At 53.6% G+C, this 20,760-nt stretch overlaps 1 protein-coding gene across 9 annotated transcripts in view; it reads right to left on the reverse strand.

Moving 5' to 3' along the window:
- Positions 1-17,370: 17,370 nt before the first annotated feature.
- Positions 17,371-20,760, reverse strand: part of SSUH2 (ssu-2 homolog) — a 34,105-nt gene continuing 30,715 nt past the window's right edge. For all 9 annotated transcript variants that reach the window (XM_083795515.1, XM_083795514.1, XM_083795512.1 and 6 more), the window contains one exon: positions 17,371-19,404. In XM_083795515.1, the coding sequence (XP_083651641.1) occupies positions 19,258-19,404 (147 nt within the window). In that variant the 3' untranslated portion in view covers positions 17,371-19,257. The remainder of the gene's footprint in view (positions 19,405-20,760) is intronic.

Here is a 20,760-nt window from a genome sequence, read left to right on the forward strand (position 1 = left end):
TTGCCTCTTCTTTCTTTTGTTACAATGGAAATGTTCAATCTTTGTAAATTATTTTTAAAGGTACAGCATAGTTCTAAACCCTACAATGTTAAGGCAGCCAAAATGCATACAGTCGGTGTAAGCAGTGGGAGAAATAGCGTGAATCACTTAGGAAACGTTGTTTCAGCAAAGACCTTAACATCCAAACAACATTCCTTGATGGGAAGTCATTGTCCATTTGTGCACGCAGCTGGTTACCTCTAGAGTGATTCGCCTGTGAGGTAGGTGCATGGCATTACCCGCATTCAAAAAACAGGGAGTGCAAGAAAAATCAATAAAACTCTGAGTTTTTAAAAGTGAAAGACAGTTAACTGAGTAACTGCTGCCAACAGGCTGCTGCCACCTCTTGCCGGGCGTTTTGCTTTATTTTGTCGTGGTTGGCCACACTGTCCCTGCCGAGTGTTTGTGCTGAAATGAACGGGGAGGAGGGCGAGCCCCAGCGGGGTGTTTCTTCAGTGCCAGTGTCTGATCGGGGAGCTCAGAGTCCCCCTCCAGAGCCACTTCACCCTTGTATTGAAGCTGGGGTCGGTGTCGGGGTGTGCACCGGGCAGGGTGGCCCAGTAGAAGCTGCAGGGGGTGGTTAGGCCATGTCCCTGGGTTGGGGGACGCGCGTCTGGCCCCTCCTGGATGTGGAAGGAGAAGAAGGGTTTTGAGATCAGCCGCTCAAACCGCGTGGACGGGACTCTCTGGCTGTGCCCCTGTGCAGCAAGGGGTGGCACTGCTCCCAGCTCCCACGGGACAGGAGGATGCGGGTGCCGTGTCCGTGGGGCAGCACCTGCCCCAGAGCCCTCAGTGCTCGTGCCTTTGGCGTGGGTTTGTCCTGCTGGGCTCTGGTCACAGTCCGCACCCAGTAGCACCAACTTTGTATGCAGCCTGTCTGCGTTAATGCAATCCTCGTCACTTACGGCTTTATTTGGCTACGTGGAAGAAAGATACCCCTGTAGCGTGTTCTGATTTGGGTTTTGATTTTGTAATATATGAATTGTAATTCTTCTCTGAAGTCCCTCTTTCAGCATACAGATATTGCTTCAGGCTTTTTGGACTGCTGGCGTCCACCCGAGCCTTTTAGGTATTCCTATAGCTTGTAAAATACTGTCTGCAGAAAAATGTACTGCACTTAAACAGCTTAACAAAATCCTGTGCCTCTCAAGTGTCAGGAGCAAAAGCGTGAAATTAATGCATCTAACAGCTCAAGCCATATGTGAGTCTTTAGTTTCGATATTAAAATTGAAATTCGGTGTAAGCATGAGAAGACGTTCACCCCAAGCGAAGACACTGCCTTGTTCCGCTGGGGTTTATCGCCTGGAACGAAGGAGGCTGCTGCAGCGCCTTCTGTGTGTCACGAGCTCCAGCTACCAAGAAAGTTACATTTGTGTGGGTTTGCTGCTCTGTCTAACCGGGAGTCACCGGCGAGCAACATACAGAGGATCTTTCCAAAATTAATAGAAGTGGAGGTGTCTCACAGGGTTACTTTGTGTGACGGGAATCGCCTGTGGGCAGCCTGTGCTGTGTGACTGTTGAAATGTATCTTGTACCACAGCTGTTCCCAGTCCTTTGTTTCAAATAAAAGCTCCTCTATCAAGAACGCTGCGCGGCGTTGGCTGCCTGTGTGGCAGTCAGCAGGCACAGGATGCCTTGAGACGCCAGCTGAAAATGTCACCGCGTAGTGCACCAAACCGCCGGGCAGTTAATGTTATTTAACGTTATTTCCTGCCCGGCCTGCAGCAAGTCTCTGACGGAGGGTGCTGTAAGCGAGCCCCTGTGCTTACGGAGCTTGGCTGCATCTTGCTGAGGCCTGATGTGCCTGCGCCTCAGCAGCAGTGCTGGGTGCTAGCACCAGGTGCCAGGTGCCCTTCAGAGGTCTCAGCGCGCTGCACTGCCAGCAGCACCGCGGTTCTGAACAAACGGGTGAGTCTCTTCTCATCGGACAGACAGATGAAATAAGAAGCAAGGAAGAAGCAGGCAGCAGGGGTGGGCAGGCGACCTCGGGCACCCCCAGGATGCTCGGACCACGTCAGCGGGAACGGGCGTCTCCAGGGCCTGTGGGACAGCAGGAGGCCGAGCCGTGGTTGTGCCACGCTGAGCTCAGGAAAAGCATCTCGTCTGGCTGCGGGCGGGCACCTGGGAGCACGAACAACGTAAGGTACCTGTTCCTTTCTCCGTGCCCAGGATGCTGCTTGGGGGTGACTTTCAGAGTGGCTTTGGTCAGAAAGGCATTCCCAGCCTCTGCGTCTGTGCCTACTGCTTCTGTCCCTATGTTCCTAACCATGAAAACGTTTCTAAAGCTTTATAAAATAAATTGTTTCTCAGTATGAAAGCCTCTGATGTCCTGCTTCGGGTCCCTTCCTGCCCGTGGGGTGGTGACGTTACCCCGGGGGCACGGGGAGCGTGGTGCCCGCTGCCAGCCTGCAGCGGGGCGAGGAAGAGGGAGGGCGGGAGGAAGGCCGGGTGCTGCTGCTCTGCCACGTCCGGGCCGGAGCACGCCGCGAGGCGGTGGTGAAATGGGACACAACAGAATGAAGGCAGAGCCTGAAACAGCAGAGAGCCTGGGTCGGGAGCCTGGGGAGAAACGCAATTAATGTAAAATTGCACTGTGGGGCAGAAATGCCTGCACACGTGTGACGGCCAGGAGCTGACTGCCAGAAGAGAAGGGATTGCTGCGAGTCTTCCTGACAATGTCATGTACCCGGTATGGTCCTGCTGGTGTTTGAATGCTTCTGTCGGCATGAAGCTCACTCGCTGCCTGGTGCTGTTACTTGGGGCGAATCATGCAGTGAGTGCAGTTACCTGCAGCATCTCCTCAAGATGGTCCCAGGGAGGAACCACTCCAACAGTACTCTCATCACTGCTGTGCAGAGGCAGTGCGAGGCCGCGGGGGCTCCATGCCCTGCCCTCCCCTGCCCCTGCCCCAGCTCCCAGCTCTCCTCCCAGTGCCGGCAGGGCGAGAAAATCCCCGCGGGCTGGGCGAGAAGCCACAAACCACACATCAGCAGCTTCTGCACGCTGAGCTTTTCACAGCTTAACTGCTCTGAACCTACAAATATTTGCAGGGCTGTCTTATTTGTGGTACCCCATTTTTTTATTTTTTTTTAATATTTGGGAAGGAGACGGGGCTGCCTGTGCATGACTCGGCGGGGTTTCGCTGGCAGGACGCCCGCTGCCCAGCTGCCCGTGGTGTCTCTGGGGATGGCACCGAGCGAGCGCGTGGCTCTGCCCTGCGCTGGGCATCAGTGTGCCCAAAACCAAGCCTCTGGGCGGGAGCACAGCATTTAACCCTGGCTGTGTCCGTATCAATTAAAGCATAGGTTTCTGTGGTCATTTGGGGAGTGTAAGCGACTAATACATCACTTTTCTATTTCTCCTGTTTTGCTTTTAGCCAAACAAGCTGCCTTCGGCAAGGGCAGAGAAGCTGAGCTAAGGACGGGCTTTTCCATCTTATCTGACAACACGGCTGGTGAGCGTGCCCTTCTCGTGGCTGGAGTCCTGCAGCAAGCCTCGCTCTCACCACGGCTCTGCACAGGCCCCCCCCAACCAGACACATGGGGCAGGGAGCTCTGGAGCTATTTAACAATTTCCCTCTGAGCTCTGTGGAAAACACCTGGGCCCTGTGATTTATTTACGGGCCCTGAACCCATGAAGGGAAACCTCTGTCATCAGGAGCAAATGGGTGGTGAAAGGGTGAGCGCTGGGGGCTGCCGGGCAGGGACGAAGCGTGGGCTGGGGGCCAGCTCTGCACCCGCTGTGCTCCTGGGGTCGTGCAGAAATCACGGCTGGTGATCCTTCTCTGCCAGGCATGGTTCAGCACATAACAGGAGCTCTGCTCTGCAGGGTTTTGGTTCTTATCCTGAAAGAGGCTGGTTTGCCCTGGCTTGAGAGGTGACATTTTTGATTGATGGTGCTAGGGCTGCATTTCATCTCGTTCTAGGCGAGAAAAGCTATATAGCGTTCTCCTCTGCAATGTATTCCAGGAAGAATTGTGGTTACTTGGGTATTTTTCCAGCGAGTTGACTAGGTCCCGATTTGTTGGAATTGGTGGGGGTCTTGTTATTTACCTTGGTGGTAGCAGACAGCCATAGAAAACTTGTTGATCTCTGTTATAACTCAATAAAAGTCAGATACTTGGTTGCAAGACAATTGCCTGAAACAGAACCTTTGAGTTTTACTATTGCAATCAATTCTTAGAAGAATGTAATTTCAGATGCCTATATCTAAAAACACTCAAAATTCAGTGGCTTCAGGTGAGAAAAACATAAACCAAAGGCAGGCTGAGGTGGCTATATAAACACTACAATAAAACTTGCTTAAAAGCCCCAGAGAGGAGAAATTTAGAGGTGCAAAAACAAGTATTCATGAAGTGTTCGTGTGTTTCAGTGGAAAAGCTCTTCCAGAGCCTTGCAGCAGCTGCTGCTTTCGTCAAGCTAAATAAAGCTCATATGGGTATGTGTTATTCGATAAAAAGCGAGGTTAATTATGCCTATATAAATCTAATTTGAGCTTTTATTTACTTTTTAACTCAACTTCTTCAGCCAAATCACCAGAAAAGTAAATCTCTCCACAGTCAGGTTGTTATGGGTTGTTCCTCACTTCGAGGGCTGCTGCACAGGCGCCTGCAGATGCTGTGGCCCCGTGCTTACCTCCCGGCGCTGCTCCCCCCTGCCTCGCGCCCTGCAGCAGTGCTGGATTTGGGACTTGAGACAGCCACGTGCTGCGCTGCGCTGCTAACAAAATGAAGCTGCAGAGAAACGGTTTCTGCCCACCTGGGAAGCAGAGCACCTCCTAAGCAAATGACGACGTTTAGCATTCGGGTAACCACTCGTACTCGTTCAGGTGGCTTCCAGGTGGGAGCTGTCCTGCAGACAGGTACCCTGACCGAGCCCTGGGGAGTGCTGTGGCAAGTCCCCCCCTGCTTTCTGGCCCAGGGCTGTGTTTTGTTTCCAGCAGGGAGGACAGCGCCATGCTGCCTGTACCCACCTGGCTGCGGGCACAATGCTGTGTCGGTCGGACACATTATTTTCAATCAGATTTTTTAAAGTTGGGCAAAGCGCTGAAATATTTCCCTGGTGCCAGCTCTAATTCTCCCATTGCTTTCCTGCTGCCTTTGCTAGGAATTTGCCCCAGGAAATCACCTTGGTGCTTCGCACCCATGCCACTCGGCTAGGCCAGGAGCCCGCTGCAGGATCAGACCCTTGGCTGCCCTGAGGACGTGGGGCTCGGAGCAGGGTGCTCCCTGCGCTCCGGTGCATGCGGCCACTGCCGTGGCGTTACGTGGGTGCAGGGTGTGAGGGCACGGCGCCTGGCTGCGGTGCTGACGAACCGGGCGGCTCACGGGTGGCTCAGCAGATTCCTCTGGAGCCCTGCACCGAGAGCTGAAGCACTGAGACTGTCAGAGACAGACGTTTTCTTTGTGCATGAACTTAAATAGCCTAACAAAACCTAGGCCAACTTAAAGAGCAGTGAATAAAGGTCTCCTTTGTAACAGAAACCTATTAATGCTTTGCCAAGGCCTTCCCTTGAGACTGCCTAAATAAATTTCCTCGGATTGACAAGGCTGGAAAAGCAGCCCTTTCAGAGAACTGGGATGGGAAAGCTGTTCTGCGGCGGGGCTCCAGCCTTTGGTGTCGCAGCGCTGACTTCACTCAGACGGGAAAGGTCATTTTTCACACCCAAGGAAAACCTGTAGCGATTTTTCTTTTCTGGTGATGGTGCAGGGACTGAGCAATTGCCTCCTCCAGGAAGCTCTAAATTCAAGTAGCCGTTAATTAACTAATCTGCTAATAGGTCATAGAAATTAAGAGAGACAGGTTGTGTGCAGATCACATAAGGTGTCTGCATGGCCCTAAAGGGGTGTGATCCTGGAGCTGTATCTTCCCTTTGAGGGGGGAGGCAAACCAAAGCCCTGCACACACTTCCTGCTGCCCTCGCACATGCACGGCCGCAGACCAAAATGAAACGTTTTGTTCCCCAGCCTCTAATTTGCCTGCGCTCCCTCCGTGCCGCACTGCGGAGCACAGAGGGCTGTTGTGCGAGCGGGCACGGCTGGCACAGCGCCGCGCTGTCCCTGCGCTGCTTTTTCCAGGGTGTCTCCACGCCCCGTGCTGCCAAACCGCATCTCCCGGTGAGCGCCAGGAGCAAAAACCCAGGGAGGGCGTTGGGAGCGCGGCGAGGCCGGGCACGGTGCCCCCGAGCAGGCAGGCACGGGCCGGGCAGAGCCCTGCAGCCCACAGCCCTGCCCGGCTGCACCCAAAGGCTGCCAGGGTGCCTGGGGTCGGGCGGTGGGGGTGCTCCTCGGCTTCCTCCGTTTTGTCCTAGAAAATGTGCTTTTTCCGAATAACTCCCTGTATTTCCCCTGTTGTTTGGGGGATGAAGTTTTCCATCTTTGAAGCCACGATCGAATTGCAGGTTTGTTTTTCACTCTGGGGAGGAACGTCCTGCTTCCAGCAGCACGATCTCTGCAGCACCACCCTCCGTAATGCCACATCCCTCACGTAATGACCCACACACAACAGCCCGCGCTGGTCGCCAGCCCCAGAGAAGCGGCTGCACGTGGTGACAGGAGGGAGCACTGCCCGGCAAAGGCAGCGGGAGAGCCTGGGGGCATGGGGGGGCAGAGCCCAGGGGGAACAGAACTGTCCGGGGGCTCTGCCTGAACCAAAAGGGCTCAGCAGAACCCGAGTTCAGCCCCTTTTCACCAGGCACTTGTTGGGACTGATATGCCATGACTGCCACTAGATTTTTTCCATAGCGTTCTAATGTGAGAAGTGAAGGCTGAATTGCAGAGGTTAATAGTTTGTGGCCTTCCTTATCCTTAATGCAAACAAGCGGTGCCTCAGGACCAGTAGCACGCCATGAATATTCAGAGCACAGCTCCGAGCAGCCTTAGAAGCATTCTTTATTTCTGAGAGAGGAAAAGGGTGCTTGCAGAGGTGCTCTCTGAATATTTTGGCTGATCGGATTAATTGTTTTTCTCCACAGCCCACAACGGTGCCTTGTTCCTGCGGTTACTACTCAGGCGTGACTCCCACAGACATTACTGTGTGTTTTGTTTGAGAGCCGCGTGCCCGTGTCAGGCCCCGGCCCGGTGCCGCGTACGGGGCGGGCAGGAATCCAGGCAGAGCCGCGCAGGTTGGCAAGGACCGGAGCACGGGGCAGGAGTCTCAGCTAAGAAGTGCTGCTTATGTATTAACACTGTCCAAATATTAACCTTGCCCAAAGGATGTGGAGGTGTTACCTTGACATATCAGCACGAAGAATGTCATCTTCTGCATCCAGCTGTTACGTTTGTAAAACACCTCTGTGAGTGCAGGATCCGGCCACGAGCGGTGCGGCAGCAGGAAAGGGCCTGGTGGTGATGGTGCGGTCACAAGCCCGCTGTCATCCTGAGGTCTCCCATGCAGAGTTGTCTGCAACCACTGCAGATTTTAGCCTGGGGCTCCAGGAGCAGCTATGCACAGAAGTAAAATGCCAGGTATGTTCGTGCTGCCTGCAGAGCAGGGCTCTAACGCGCAGCTGGGAGCGCGGTGGCCCCGAGGCCAGAGGCAGGAGCTGCTCCTGGGCACGCCAGCACGTGCAGGCTCCGGGCAGCAGCCAGCAGAAGAGCCCTTCCATTTTTCAGTACAAACAAACTGAAAAAGTTACAAATATCCTATGCTTTAAGACGTGTTTTTTTTTCCCCAAAAAAAGGACAAAAGTTTAGGCAAATTGAATCCCGGTGTTTACTTTTTCTCATCAGGAGGCGTAGGGTGCAGCTTGAATACCCCAATGGCCCAAATTGTTTGTCATGTTTTAGTTCTATCAACCCAACCCTTTTATCTTTCATACTCTATGGGTAGTTTGAATATATCTCATCTATCTGAGGCTGTACCTACTCTTAAACCCTCGAGAGCAAACCTTTCTTTCACTGTATGTGATTCTGTTTGGTTTCTTTTTGTCTGGCTTTAAGCACTTCGGCAAGGCACAGTGTTGAGGTTTTGCATCAGATTTCTGGTCATCACACCTCAGTCAGTAGTCCCTCAGGTGACTTACGTCTTTGAACGAGCATGAAAGCATCCTTTGATTGAAATCGTTGTTTAGATTCTTCATGGGTGTAGGCATTCGCAGCAGCAGGGAAAAACCTGGACACCCAGCCGGGACTGGCATCAAGTTTTGGAGACTGAGGGCCTGCCTGAGGGAGCCGGGCTGCTGCAGAGCTCAGGCTGCCAGAGATGGGGCTGCAGGCAACACCTCCCATGGCACAGCACGGCGGATTCGAGGAAGGGTGTTTACTTACAGCACCAGAAAATTTGCCCCCGGACTTTTCACTAAAAGAAAGCCAGGATTATTCAAGGACTTTCCTACAAATGTTGTTGCCTGGGGTAAAAATGTTTTCATTCCTTTTTCAGGATAAATTTCGAAGTGCCAGAAGCTCCTGCAATACTCAACAGCTAAGTTTCAGATGATTCTGATGAAAATGCGGTGTCGGGAGAAATGTGTCCTCCCTGAAGTAGCTGCTCTTTATGGTGTCTTAGTCATCAAAAAGGTACGGGAAGGCTGCCACGGAAGCAAGCATTCATCTGCTTATCCCCTGGCAGAGGAGTGAGGAGCGAGCCCTGCACACCGTGGGCCCAGAGGCGGCGCAGGGACCAGTCCTGCCGTCCCCGTGTCCGTCTGTCCGGCACCTTGTGCCCAGGTGCACGGTGCAGCCACCGGCCTGGGGCCAGGGCGCTCCGGTGGCAGCGGCTGATCCCAAAAATGCCCCCGCCAGCAGGTTGGCATTTAGTGCTTCGGACTGGTTTTGAACTCCATCAGACTTTTAGCCCATACCATCTGTTTCCAACTGGGAAACAATAGGCTGGCAAAGCATCAGCCCCTCATGGCAGGGATCAAGGGGATAAATCGGAAAACTCAAACCAGATGCATTTTATTGTAACAGGAAGCAATTGCATTGCTCTGGGCCTCTGATAAAATACATTTCAAGGGGCTGAAAATGGCCTCAGGCAGCAAGCCTCTCCATATTAGATCCTCTTCGTGCACCCTGCAGGACCCCAGCTTGCTCCGAGCCCGCTCCCAGCCAGCGGGAAGCGGGGCTGCAGCGTGCGTGCGGCACCATCGGTCCTCCAGCGGAGCGTCGGGTTTTCAGTGTCTTGTCATTCTGGCTGCTTTCAGCACAAATCTACTCGAGACAGATGCGAATGGCTTTTACTGAGAACTGCAGCTTCTTCCTGAGAGGCAGAGAGCTCCAGCTGTGCCAGGGCTGCCCCGGCTGGCTCCACGGCCCCATCCCCTGGGAGGTGGCTTTGTAACCGTGGTTGTCGCAGCGGGTGTCACGGGAAGCCACCAGGGCCGCGTCTGCCTTTTGCCCTGTCCCTCATGCAAAATGTCAACTCTGGAAGATCTCACCAGAGGCCTTTCCCTTCTCCAGAGGCCGTGGTTGCACCTGCACCCAGCGCTGCTCTCCACACTCCGTGTTTGCTCCCAGCACCTTGTGTCCTACACCAGCTTTGTGCAGGTGTTTGTAGCACATGCAGCACAGCTGCGCAGCGCTGAAGACTGCTGATGAGTTTACGGGTACCATCAGCTGGCTCCAGCTTACTCTAGGTTTCATTACATCCAATTATTTCATGCAATTTATCTCCAAGCTGGGCTCGAGCACGGCTGGGTGCAGTTGCTGCTCTTGCACTTTTCAGGACAAACCGACCCGTGACCGAGCAGCTGCTAACAGCAGTCCCAGGGCTCAGGCTAACTTTCAGATGGATTTCGGCATTTTCAATTTCAACTGCATTTTTTAATGTCTGCTGAGCAAATGTCTGTAATAGTGATGAAGGGATTTCTTTTTATGATTTACTACAAAGAACAGACTTGGAAACCCACCGAGTCCCGCTGCAGAGGCCAGCTCCTCGTTTTGCCGTGATTTTATAGGAGTGCTTTTGCACCGTGTGCTTCTGAGGATGAAAACAACCCCAATATTTTCTTTGTACTGTTTGTTTTAATGCAGAAAGGAGATTTTCCTTCAAGTGGCTTATAATAAAATACATATTTTTATTTCATACAGCTCATAAACCTTTCCCTGCTATTGTGAGCAGGTGTACAAGCCACACCTGAAAGTAGAGGTGAAATGTGACTGCAATTGCTCCGCTCTTTGTAGGAGCTGCGATGGGAGAGCTGGGGCAGGGGAAAAACGAAGGCACCGGGAGAGGCCAGCACAGCCCCGAGCCACATCAGGGCCGGCACCGCCTGGGGGTCCTCTGCTGCTTGAAGGCTTGCAGGGGCCAGGTTGCAGAGAGGCCGTGCAGGCGCTCGCACCAAGCATCCCAGCACCACCGCGCTGCAGGTGAATCACAGCTGCTCCTGCCTGCCCCGGGCGTCTGGACCCCGTTACTGGGCGATGAATTTGGAACCAGGAATTTCTCTGCCCAGACAGAAGCGCCTCAGCCGGGGTGTGCAGGGTGCAGGAGGGCTGTGCGGGGCGTGCAGAGCTGTGTGGGACTCCCCAGCCACCGCTGAGAGCAGCGGCCACAAAAGTGGGTCTTGCTTTGCTTTTCTGCACTTCCTTCTGTTTGTTTCCCAGAACGGCTTTGGGGAAAAGCCAGCAGAAAAATGGAAAAGCAGAGAAGGAATAGAAAACTCCTGTAAAAATAAAAATAAAAAAAAAAAGCTGAAAATGATCTGCATATCTTTGGACAGCATTTAACTGCATTTGAAAGCAAAATTCCATTTAGTTTTGAAGTATCAAATATAATCAATGTGTGTGAGCCCAAATCACAGCTCTGATTCTGAGAAAACAAATTTCAAATAGTTAAGAAAAAAAATGCGGTTGAAACACTTCAGTTAACTCCAGCTATCATATTTTCTCAAATTTGTCCTGGAGCCTCCCTAGATTTTCCTTATTAATCCCCAAATGAAATTCAATTCATTTCATATGTTCCTAGTGCCTGAACCAATTAATGTAACCTCTGGTTCTTAAAAACCCACTCCTATAGGATAGCAAGCCCTGCAATGACCTTGTGGTAATTCTGAACCCAGGAGCTGCACAGGGAGCTAGGGACATCGGCTTGCCTAGGAGAGCAAGGAGCGCCGCGACAGTCACAAAACCTCTTTCTAGATGTTGCCCTATTACTAGTTGCTTTTCTATTGCAAGGGCAGCCCTGAAGGAAGAAAAATAGCAGAGAGCAAACGATAAAATTGCTTCTCTTCTATTCTGTGCTTTGACACTGATAAGGCTGTGCGAGCTCCCAGCTACAGCTCATGTAGCTGGGACCTCAGCCAATAAACATGTCATCTGTCCTGGGAAGCAGAGCAGCATGGCCAGGAGGAAAGAGAAGAGAAGGGAAAAAAAAAATAGAAAAGAAAGGAGGCCTGAAAATGCTGCACTTCAGTTGGTTACAGAATGTGTCTAATTAGTATTTTCCTTGCAAAATATTTGGTCTTACTGCTGCTCCCGTCTCACTTAGCAGGTGCGACGAGGAAAGCTTTGTGGTTTACTGCGGCCCCGGGGATGCTGCCCGTGTCTGCCCGCAGGCACCGAGCCGCCGATAAGGCAGGCTCCGACAGCCAGAGCCCTGCGTCAGCTGCGAGCCTAAAACTAATATTTTGCTACAAGGGCTTGAACTGCAAAGCAAAGCAGTAGGGCTCTAGGTATTTGTTTCATAAATAGAGAGCCGTGTCCGGCGCCCTGATCCAACCGCTCCTAGAGGAACACGGTGCAGCGGCCAGCTGCCGGGGCGCAACGGGAGCGCTGCTGCTGGCGGCGTGCGGCCACTTAGGCACAAGTGGATGCTGAGTGTCTTCAGCACATCCTCCAAACCAACACCCTGGGTGAGCTGCATTGCCCTCCCGTAGCCTCTTTATTCTAGAGCCAGCTCCTTTGTGCAGGCACTGCCCTGACCTGGGTCTTGTGCTGCCTCTCGCAGTGACTCCGGACATGGCCTCAGGTGGCAGGGAGCAAGCGTGAAGGCGTGTGCCTGCAGGGCTGATCGCCGGGTGGATCCTTGTATTCACTTCTAAGGGCCTTCTTCCTTCCCTTCTGGGCGCGGGGGAGAGGTATTTCCTTGTTCCCATGCACCAGGGCGAGCACGGCTGGCTGATGTCTTCACCATCTGAGCCGCTCCGTGGTAAAAATAGACGCGAGAAGTCAAGGGAACTCTAACCCCCACGGAGCTGCCAAAGGGATTGCCACAAGTTTTTGCTGCCGTTCCATGAATATTGCCTCAAATATGGATTCCGCGATGTTTTTCCAGTCTCTAGTTTCTCATTATAAACAGAGCAGCTTCCACTGGAAAAATGTGCTCCACCTTCCCTGCTGCTCCCCTGGCTGGGACCCCTGGGCGCTGCCTTCTCCCAGGGGCCGCGGGTTCCTCTTGGCTCTGCATGCATCCCCTTGCTGGCGGCAGCCCCTGCCTCCTGCCCCAAAGCTGGCCCAGGGCCCAGGTTTTTCTCTTTCCACCTGGGCTGCCTCCCTGAGCCATCACCAGTACAAAATAGGGTTTCCTGGGGCGGGCGTGATGGACCCTCCACGAGCGATGGGCACCAAGTGCCACCTTGGGCTGGTGGCCACGCAGGGCTGGTGGCAGCGCGCCTCCCGGTCCTCGGCCTCTTGGTTGCTGGATATACCAGCAGCATGAGCTGGCAAAGCCGCTTCTTGTAACGAAATGAGTCAGATTCATTCTCCAGTGTTGCAAAATACATGGGTTTATCTCTTAGAAGTCATTAATATGCGAGTTTCATTTTGTTTGGGTTTATGTAATCGGGAAATACCCCTAACCCAGAAATATCCCTCTTCAGCTGATTTTTCAGAATTATTCTTCTTTTTATTTCCAATTAGCTCTTGGCACAGATTTTTTGTAGTGGGGTTTCAGCCAAAAGGAGATTTATAGAGTCGGGCCGTGAGCTCCCGGCACGGCTGGGAGCAGGGACCAGAGCCGCCTGTCCCCAGCCGGAGCAGGGCAAGGGACAGCAGTGGGGAAACCTCGGCGTCATCTTCCGACACGGCTGGAAAAGGCCCCTGTGTCTGACGGCACAATGGGATTCGTTGGGAAATAATGGTTTGAGGGGAGAAGGATTCAGAACAAAAACCTTGTGCAAGCTGTGAAACTGGCTCATTGTTACTGCAAGGGCAGAAGAGGCCTGGCTGCACAGCAGGAAGCAGCCCTCCTGTCCTCCTGTCCTCCTGTCCTCCTGTCCTCCTGTCCTCCTGTCCTCCTGTCCTCCTGTCCTCCTGTCCTCCTGTCCTCCTGTCCCCCTGCCCTGCCGCCCGCTTCCTCGGCCTGGGCACCAGGAACGTTTCTGCAGGAAGGCCTGGAGGGCTGGGGGGACACCAAGGGGACACGCTCGGCTGTCACCGTCCCTGTCCCTGCCATGGGGACACTGCCCGCGGGCTGGCCCCGCGCCCCCCCCACGCAGCCCGTCTGCGGTGCTGGGCAGTGATGAGCTGGGGCAATATTTGTTTGAATCGACTGCTTGGCGGGTGATGTAACCGGAATCGGCAAAAGGAAAAAGCCAAATAAGGCAGCATTTTAGTGAAAATATGTCCTAAAATGGGAGCTGGACTGATGATTAGTGAGAGCAAAACACAGATATGATATTACCATGTTGAGAGCCCCACACAGCCTCAGGCTGCTGGAAAAAGAAAAAAAAAAAAAAAAAAAAAGCCTCCAGGATCCGGAAAGAAGAGAGAAAAAACAGCCTAATTCGGGGCAGTTTTCTCCACAAAAACGAGCTGTGTCAGGAGGTCAGTATGTGAAGAATTTCTGTGCTAAGATAGATGGACAGATCAATGCAGTGGCGATAATATTTTTCTGGGAAAATACTGTTTTTTCGAAGAGTTTCTGCAGTATGCTTTTGGCTTTTCAACTTAAAGCAGTGAGCTGCTCTAGCAGATAGAAGAAATGGTGATTTCAAGGTGCTGGAAGCAAAATCTCAGGGAGGAAGCTGACGGGTGCCCGGGGGGGGGGAGCAGCACGCAGCCCCTCACCCGCAGGCAGGGGACAGAGGCCGGCCCGGAGCGGGCAGCAGTGGTGGTCCCGGGGGACCGGGGGGGCCTGGGCAGGCGCCAGGGAGCAGGAGGGAGCCGGCAGCCTTCGGCGGAGGACCCCGGCCCTGCTGCCTTTGGCAGCTTTGCACTGCTCTGTCACCAAGATCACGGGAGCACGAGTCTAAAGGGCAGCTGCTGTGGCCAAGTCTTTGTATTTGTTGGATGAAATGGCATTTAGGACGATTTACCGGCTGTTTAGTCGAAAGGTTGAGCTTTTTTATAAAACTTCAAAGACTCAGGGGTGGGGGCAGCACTAAGAAACCTTGGCTGGCCTCACCGGGCAGAGTTTGCACCTTGCACTGCGGATGGGCCCACGGCGGAGACGTGCTGCAGCAGGTGAAACAGCGTGACTTGAGGGAAACGTGCAGCTCTGCTGGGCCGGCGCCCTTCTTACCAGGGGAGGCTGGGGGGCACGCGGGGCTGGCAGGCGCAGGAGCAGATGGCACAAGTTCATGGGCAGCAAGCCCATAAGGAGGTAACAGGGGACTGGATATGGACCGGTACCACCCCTCGTGGCGCTGGGAGCATCTTTACAATAAACAGCCTTTCCCTGGCCCTGTAAAACGGTGTTTTTCCTGTTACTTTCTCTGGCTGGAGAGTAGAAATCAGCCAACACTCAACCAAGCCCGGTTCATGCCAAGGGGCAGAGCCGTATGGGTGGGTGCTGCCTGCCCCCGGCACTGCTGCCGGCCCCGTCCTGGCGGTGCCAGCGGGCCAGAGGCCAGCTCGGCGGGCAGCCGGCGCTTCCCCTGCCCTCGGGGTTCGCTCGTGGCAGGCCCTGGCAGCCCTGGCTGGGACGAGGCTCCCCAGGGCCGCCCCTCTCACACAGGCTGCCCGGCCAGAGCCAGGGGTCCGGCCTGCGTGGGGCTGCTGGGGTTGTTTTTCAGTCTTATGTGCAAGTTTCTTTCCTCGTTCTCATGCGGCATTAACAACAAGCATGGTAGCGTGGTTATTAACAACAGAAACAGCCAGGCCTCTCTGCTAGTGAAGACATCTGAGCACAGGCTGGCAGGCGGAGCGGCAGCACGGAGCTCTGTTTTCCTTAGCTCGGGTAGAGGCAAGCTCTCGCCCCGAGGAATTTTATAGTTTCCTGTGAAAGAAGTTCTGGTAATTCATCAGGCATTAAAACTGTCCTCAAGCCAAGAATTTATTTATTTTTGATCTAAATATAGATGAAGTTCTATTAAAAAAAAAACGCCAGGAATGGCCAAGCTTTCATGATGGGTGCAGGGGAGGCTCACGCCCCGAGGCTGTCCGCAGGGACCAGGACAGCCCCGGACAGCGGGGACCGTCCTCCGCCAGCACTCCCACGTGGGCCTCGCCTGCGGATGCTCCCTGCGGATGCTCCCTGTGGGATGCTCCCTGTGGGGTGCTCCCTGTGGGGTGCTCCCTGTGGGGTGCTCCCTGTGGGGTGCTCCCTGTGGGATGCTCCCTGTGGGATGCTCCCTGTGGGGTGCTCCCTGTGGGGTGCTCCCTGTGGGATGCTCCCTCCGGGGACACTCTCAGGGCGCAGGAAGGGCTGACGGTCTCGCTGCCTCCAGCAGCCTCTGGCTGCCTGGGGCTGCCCAGTGCTGCTACTCCAAGCCCCTCTCTTGGCCAGGTAAGACATCAGTGGCCGCAGCATTTTCCCTGGGCATGGGGATGCAGGCAGGTCGGAGCATCTCGCAGACACCAGGGTGCTTGAAGGCCCGGCGAGGACTGCTCGGAGCGTCTCTGCCTCTCCTCCTGGCAGTGCCCTGCATGGCAGGAGCAGGGGAATCACTGCCGGGGGATGTCGGGGCAGCTGCCCCTCTGCCCGCCGGCCATCGTGGTGGGATCAGGGCATGGCTCCTCAAGGGACCACGGTTTGCCCTTTTCCACCCTGGCAGCAGCAAAGAGGATGAAGTTTATCTCGTGCTTCAAGAATGACTGCATGAGGACCAAGTGGGTTTTGTATTTGTTTCTGAACAACCATTAGCAACTGCTCAGTCCAGAAGGAATCCGGCCTGATGATTATTTAGGCTATTTGGATTGCTTCTAAAGTTTATCTAAACTGTCTGGTCCATCTCTTTTTGTGAGTCAGAAGAAAAACACCCTCCTTTTTTTTCCACTTTGCCTTAATGGTGCTGTGTGGTCTCCCTAAAGTGCGGGGTCCCAGGTCTCTCTGCCCGCAGGGACAGGACTGGCTGTGGGGTGGCTGCAGGTTGCATTTCGCTGTGGGCCCAGCCACCACCACCCCAGGAGCTCGAGGCTGGAGCGAGCTGCCCCGTCCCGTCCCACCTGCGTGCACGCTCAGGGCCCCTCCAGCCCGGGCAGCCCCCTGCTGCCTGACATGTGGGAGCTGTTCCTGGTTCTTTATGTGCTCGCTGCTCTTTTTCTTAACAATTCACCTTCTGTGCGTGCACCAAGCAATATCCACTTATATGCTGATGTCGCAGCAGTTTAGGTCTCACGGCAGATTTTGTTGCCCAGCTGCAATCTGCATGGACTCTCAGAGGTGCAGGAGGCAGCCCAGTTCACCTCTCTCCCAAGTTTAACCCTTCAAGCAAAACAAAACAAACCCCAGCCCTGGTGGCTCCCTTGTCATGCTCCAGCGCCCGAGCCCACATCCCTGCCCTGCGGCATGGCTGGCCCCAGGGCCAGCACACCCAGGTTGCAGCCAGCACATAAATATATGGAAATAGAAAGTGCACATATATGATATGGAGAGAGAGAGATGTGTGTAAATTAATCTACATGTATGGGCAGGAATAACTTTGCCTGCGGACCCTGCCCTGCTGTGTAGGGAAGCCAGCTCTCAGCCCCTTTGTGCTGCTGAGTCTTGAAGCTCTGACATGAAGGGTGTGCTGAAAAAGGGCCTGACATCCATGCTGATTTTTAAAGAAATGATTGAACAAACTTTTGTTAACAACAGTCTGGGTCTTGTTCTTCCTTTTCTGGGGCACGTTTTTGTGGTGTATTTAGTCCTCTTGAAGCCTCTTCCAGCACTAATTCCTACCCGACATTGCTGCAGGGAGCCCAAAGACACAGCGGGAAGCCCCTGGAAGCGGTAGGTCCATACTGGAGGGCATCACAGTACAGCACCCATGCACGCATCTTTCCGCAGCATCTAGAAGGACAGCTAGCTTGCAGAAGCAGCAAACAGGACACGACACACCTTGTCCTGTGCTCACGAATGTCTCTGCCCTGTTGGGCTGCCTTCCTTGGAGCTTGGGCACCGGCAGCACACCGTGCCTCTCCTCCTGCCCTTGGCAATGTGCGATGCTGCGGGCACCCTTGTCCTGGGCTTGTTGTGGGTAAGGAGCCAGTACAGAGTTAGACACACACACAAAAGAACCAAAACCCTATTAAATGTGTGGTTTAATAACAAGGCTGTTAGTGCCTGTGTTTGCTTTTGCTGCAGAGCTATCAGCGGCAGCAGAGGAGGCCCCTGCAGAGCCATACCAACGCTGCGCAGTCCCTTGGAGGGAGGCGTGCAGATGTGGTGCATCTGCCGTGCTTTTGTGTATCTTGTTTTACGCGAGCACAAGGTCCCATTTGCAGTTAATGGGAGCAATACACAAAGTGCCATGTGCTCGGTTGTACTGCCAGTATGCTCAAGCTCCCTTTCAAAACCTACCCGACGCAGCCTACCAACACTTCCCACCCCAGGGGAGCAAAGCAAAACTGAGGGACTGCAGCGAGGCAGAAGGAGACAGCCAAAGGTGTGCTTTAAAACGCGCTGCTGGCCCCGCAGCTCCTCCGAGCACGCCTGCATTGCGCTGCTGCTTGCAAAATCCCTTGGTAAAAGTGGGTCTGCAAGGGGGGGCTGACACCAGCTCTGGGCTGGCACCCCCCCTGCGCACACAGCCTGGGGCACGGAGCCGCCCGGGGCAGACCCAGGCTGGGGACAGTGCGGGGCAGCATCGCACCACTGGCACGGGGCTGGCACGGGGCAGCATCGCCTGCATGGGGGCCGCAGCAGGCGACTGTTTGCGTGGCTGCAGCTGCTGCCCACGTCTCTCCCCCCATGGCAAAACCAGGAGAGCTCTTCTCCCCCTCACCCACTCATTCCCTCTGTTTGTACATTACCAGAAACAACTTTTTTCTTTTCTTTTCTTTTAGAAACAGCATTAGAAAACACTTCTTTTACAAAGTAATTTTCAACTCACTTGTTTTAAAATCTGTCAGCTGTTAAATGCCTGTCCCCAGTCTTCCTTGCATTCCTCTCCTCCCTCACAGTCCCCATTCAAGCTGACAGTGTGGGTCTTTATCTTTTACAAGATTCCCAGAACTTCAATGTGTTTTTCCCATGCTGATTTGCTGTGATAAGGTACTAATTCAACTGTCAGCTCAGTGACAGACAACAAGAGTGCCAGGGTGCAGGCAGCACACCCCCATCTGATGCAGCAATCTGTTGGGGTCTGCCAATGCCACCCACACAAAAAACCTCCATTAGGCCCCCAAACAGCACGAGAACTATGAAAAAATCATGGAGGAGGAGAGGAGGGTAGCTTAGTTTCTTTTTAACTGTAAGTGTTGGTGTCTTTCTGTTTCCTTGCACATTTCTGAACTTTTTAAGGGTCTGTTTGCTTTATCTTCTCCAGCTTTACACTGCAAACAAGTGCTGGATTTAGCCTTAAACCCAGAGCGATCTGCAGTTCTCCTGCAGGCTTCTGTAAGAGAAACATTGCAAGATGGGCACTAAAAAAGAAAAAGAAGCACTTGAGGCAATGGCATTACCAGATGAGCCCCCCCATGGGTGCTGCCCCCGGCAGCCACCGCAGGCCCCGCATGCAGCCCAGGCTGCAAGAGCCCTTCATCCTCATACAGCAACTTCTACATCAGCAGAACTGCCCGCCAGGTGATGTTAGTGGGTATTTTAAAGTGAAATCCTTTGAAGTTAGATTTGATAATTGGATAGATTTTGAAATACATCATTATGGATTATGTAGTAACTCGGGAAATCTGATAAATAAAACGGGGAAAGAAAGGCGACAGAAACGGCATGGCTGGACTGAAAACGTCTCTGTCAATAGGCATCGCTTTAATGATGCAGCATTACAGCAAGGAAGGGAAGCATCCAGCGGGGAAATCTCTACCCAAAGGCCTGATCCTGCGCCCAGCGGGAGGTCTGGGGCCGGCGGGGCTGTGAGATGCCGGCAGTTTGGGGGCAGCAGGGCCTCACTGCAGCTCGCAGCCCTGTGCTGCACGCCAGGAAAGCGCCCGCAGGGCCCTGCCGAGCCCCAGGGCCCTCACACGATGGTGCAGCCACAGCAGCACCTCTCGGGGTAGTCCAGCGCGTACACCTTGTTTTCGAGCCCGTAGATGTAATACAGGTAAGGCTTCCCCGAGTACTGGTAGTGCACTTCTGTGATGGGGATTCGCTCGACGGTTTGACGCTAGGAAAAGAAACGGAGAAGCCCCAGTTAGCTATGTAGTGTCTGGAGCTGGCGTGGTGTCACACTTTGGGCTGATATGCCCCAAACCCCCCAGCTTTTAGCCACAAGCCTTTCGGGGCTGCGACCACAGCTGCCTAGCAAAGGGGAACCAAAAAGCCATGGAGACAGAAGAGCCCAACACTGCAGCCGTCCCAGAAGCTCCCCTAGCTGTAGCACCAGCTTGTTTTGGCCCATATTGCACCACTTTTATTGCATTTACAGCTCTTTAAGCTAATTCCTTAAATCCGGTAAGCCCTTATTTCCACGCCTGGTGTGCTACTGCATCCTCCTGCCTCGTGTCCTTGAGGGCTGAGTGTGGAAGCGATTCCCCCGTCCTTGCCCTGGGCAGGCAGCAGCCTGCGTGCCACCAGCAGGCACGGGGCTTTGTGGTGGAAAGTCCCCCCTGTCTGCTGGAGGCAGGGCCGGCAGTCACGGGTTGGTCTGGCAGCGAAAACATCCCAGTGAGGGCAACGATGCCACCAGATTCTGGGTGAGTTTAAAAGAAAATGCAAATAAAGGAGCCCCATGAAACCGAATGATGACAGAAGGCACGAAGCCTGCCTTCACCTCGCAGCCTGGCGTGGTCCCTGCCCGTGGGGACATTTTCCCTGCGCCGTGCCCGACCCCACCGTACCCCCGCACCGCTTCACGGCCAGCAGCAGGGGAAAGCAGAACAGCGCCAGCCAGGCAGGAGGAGATATTTCCTTCCCCCACCTTTTTCCAAAAGATGCAGATTATTAAGCAGAACTTCAGCCAACAGCAAGTGGAAGGGATGAAAAATTAACCGGTGGGGAAGCGCTGGCTGAACGCAGCCCGGATCTACACAGATGCCACGTGGTGCCGGGGACTTGGCACCGAGGGATGTTTTCAGCACCTGCTTTCCTGTACAGCTAGAGGAGGCTTTGGGTGTGCAGCAGTCTACGAACAAACTGCTTTTGATGCTGAGAACTGGAAATTATAGGCTGGAATTTAGTTGGAAGACAGAAATTTGCCAGAGAGATGGCTTTGACAGACCACATAGAAAATCATGCCATCTCCCCCTAAGTTTATTTTGATCTTTCAATTTACTTGCAATTTTAATAAGAAATCTTGTTTTTCCTGTGGGCGAAAAGACAGAGTGTTCTAGCTAAACTTGTGCATTTGCATTTATAATAGGAGCAACAGCGATTGCCACATTCTAGCAAGAATCAGATGGAGTGGAATCCTAACATTTATTCAAAAATAGCTTCTAAATATAAATAGTGATAATAACTAACATTTGCCAGGGCTCTGAAAAGGTAAAAGGGAAAATAATAGCCACAACTGCCTACATCTTTG

This window comes from Anser anser, assembly GCF_964211835.1.
Source record: "Anser anser genome assembly, chromosome: 12".
NCBI lineage: Eukaryota > Metazoa > Chordata > Aves > Anseriformes > Anatidae > Anser > Anser anser.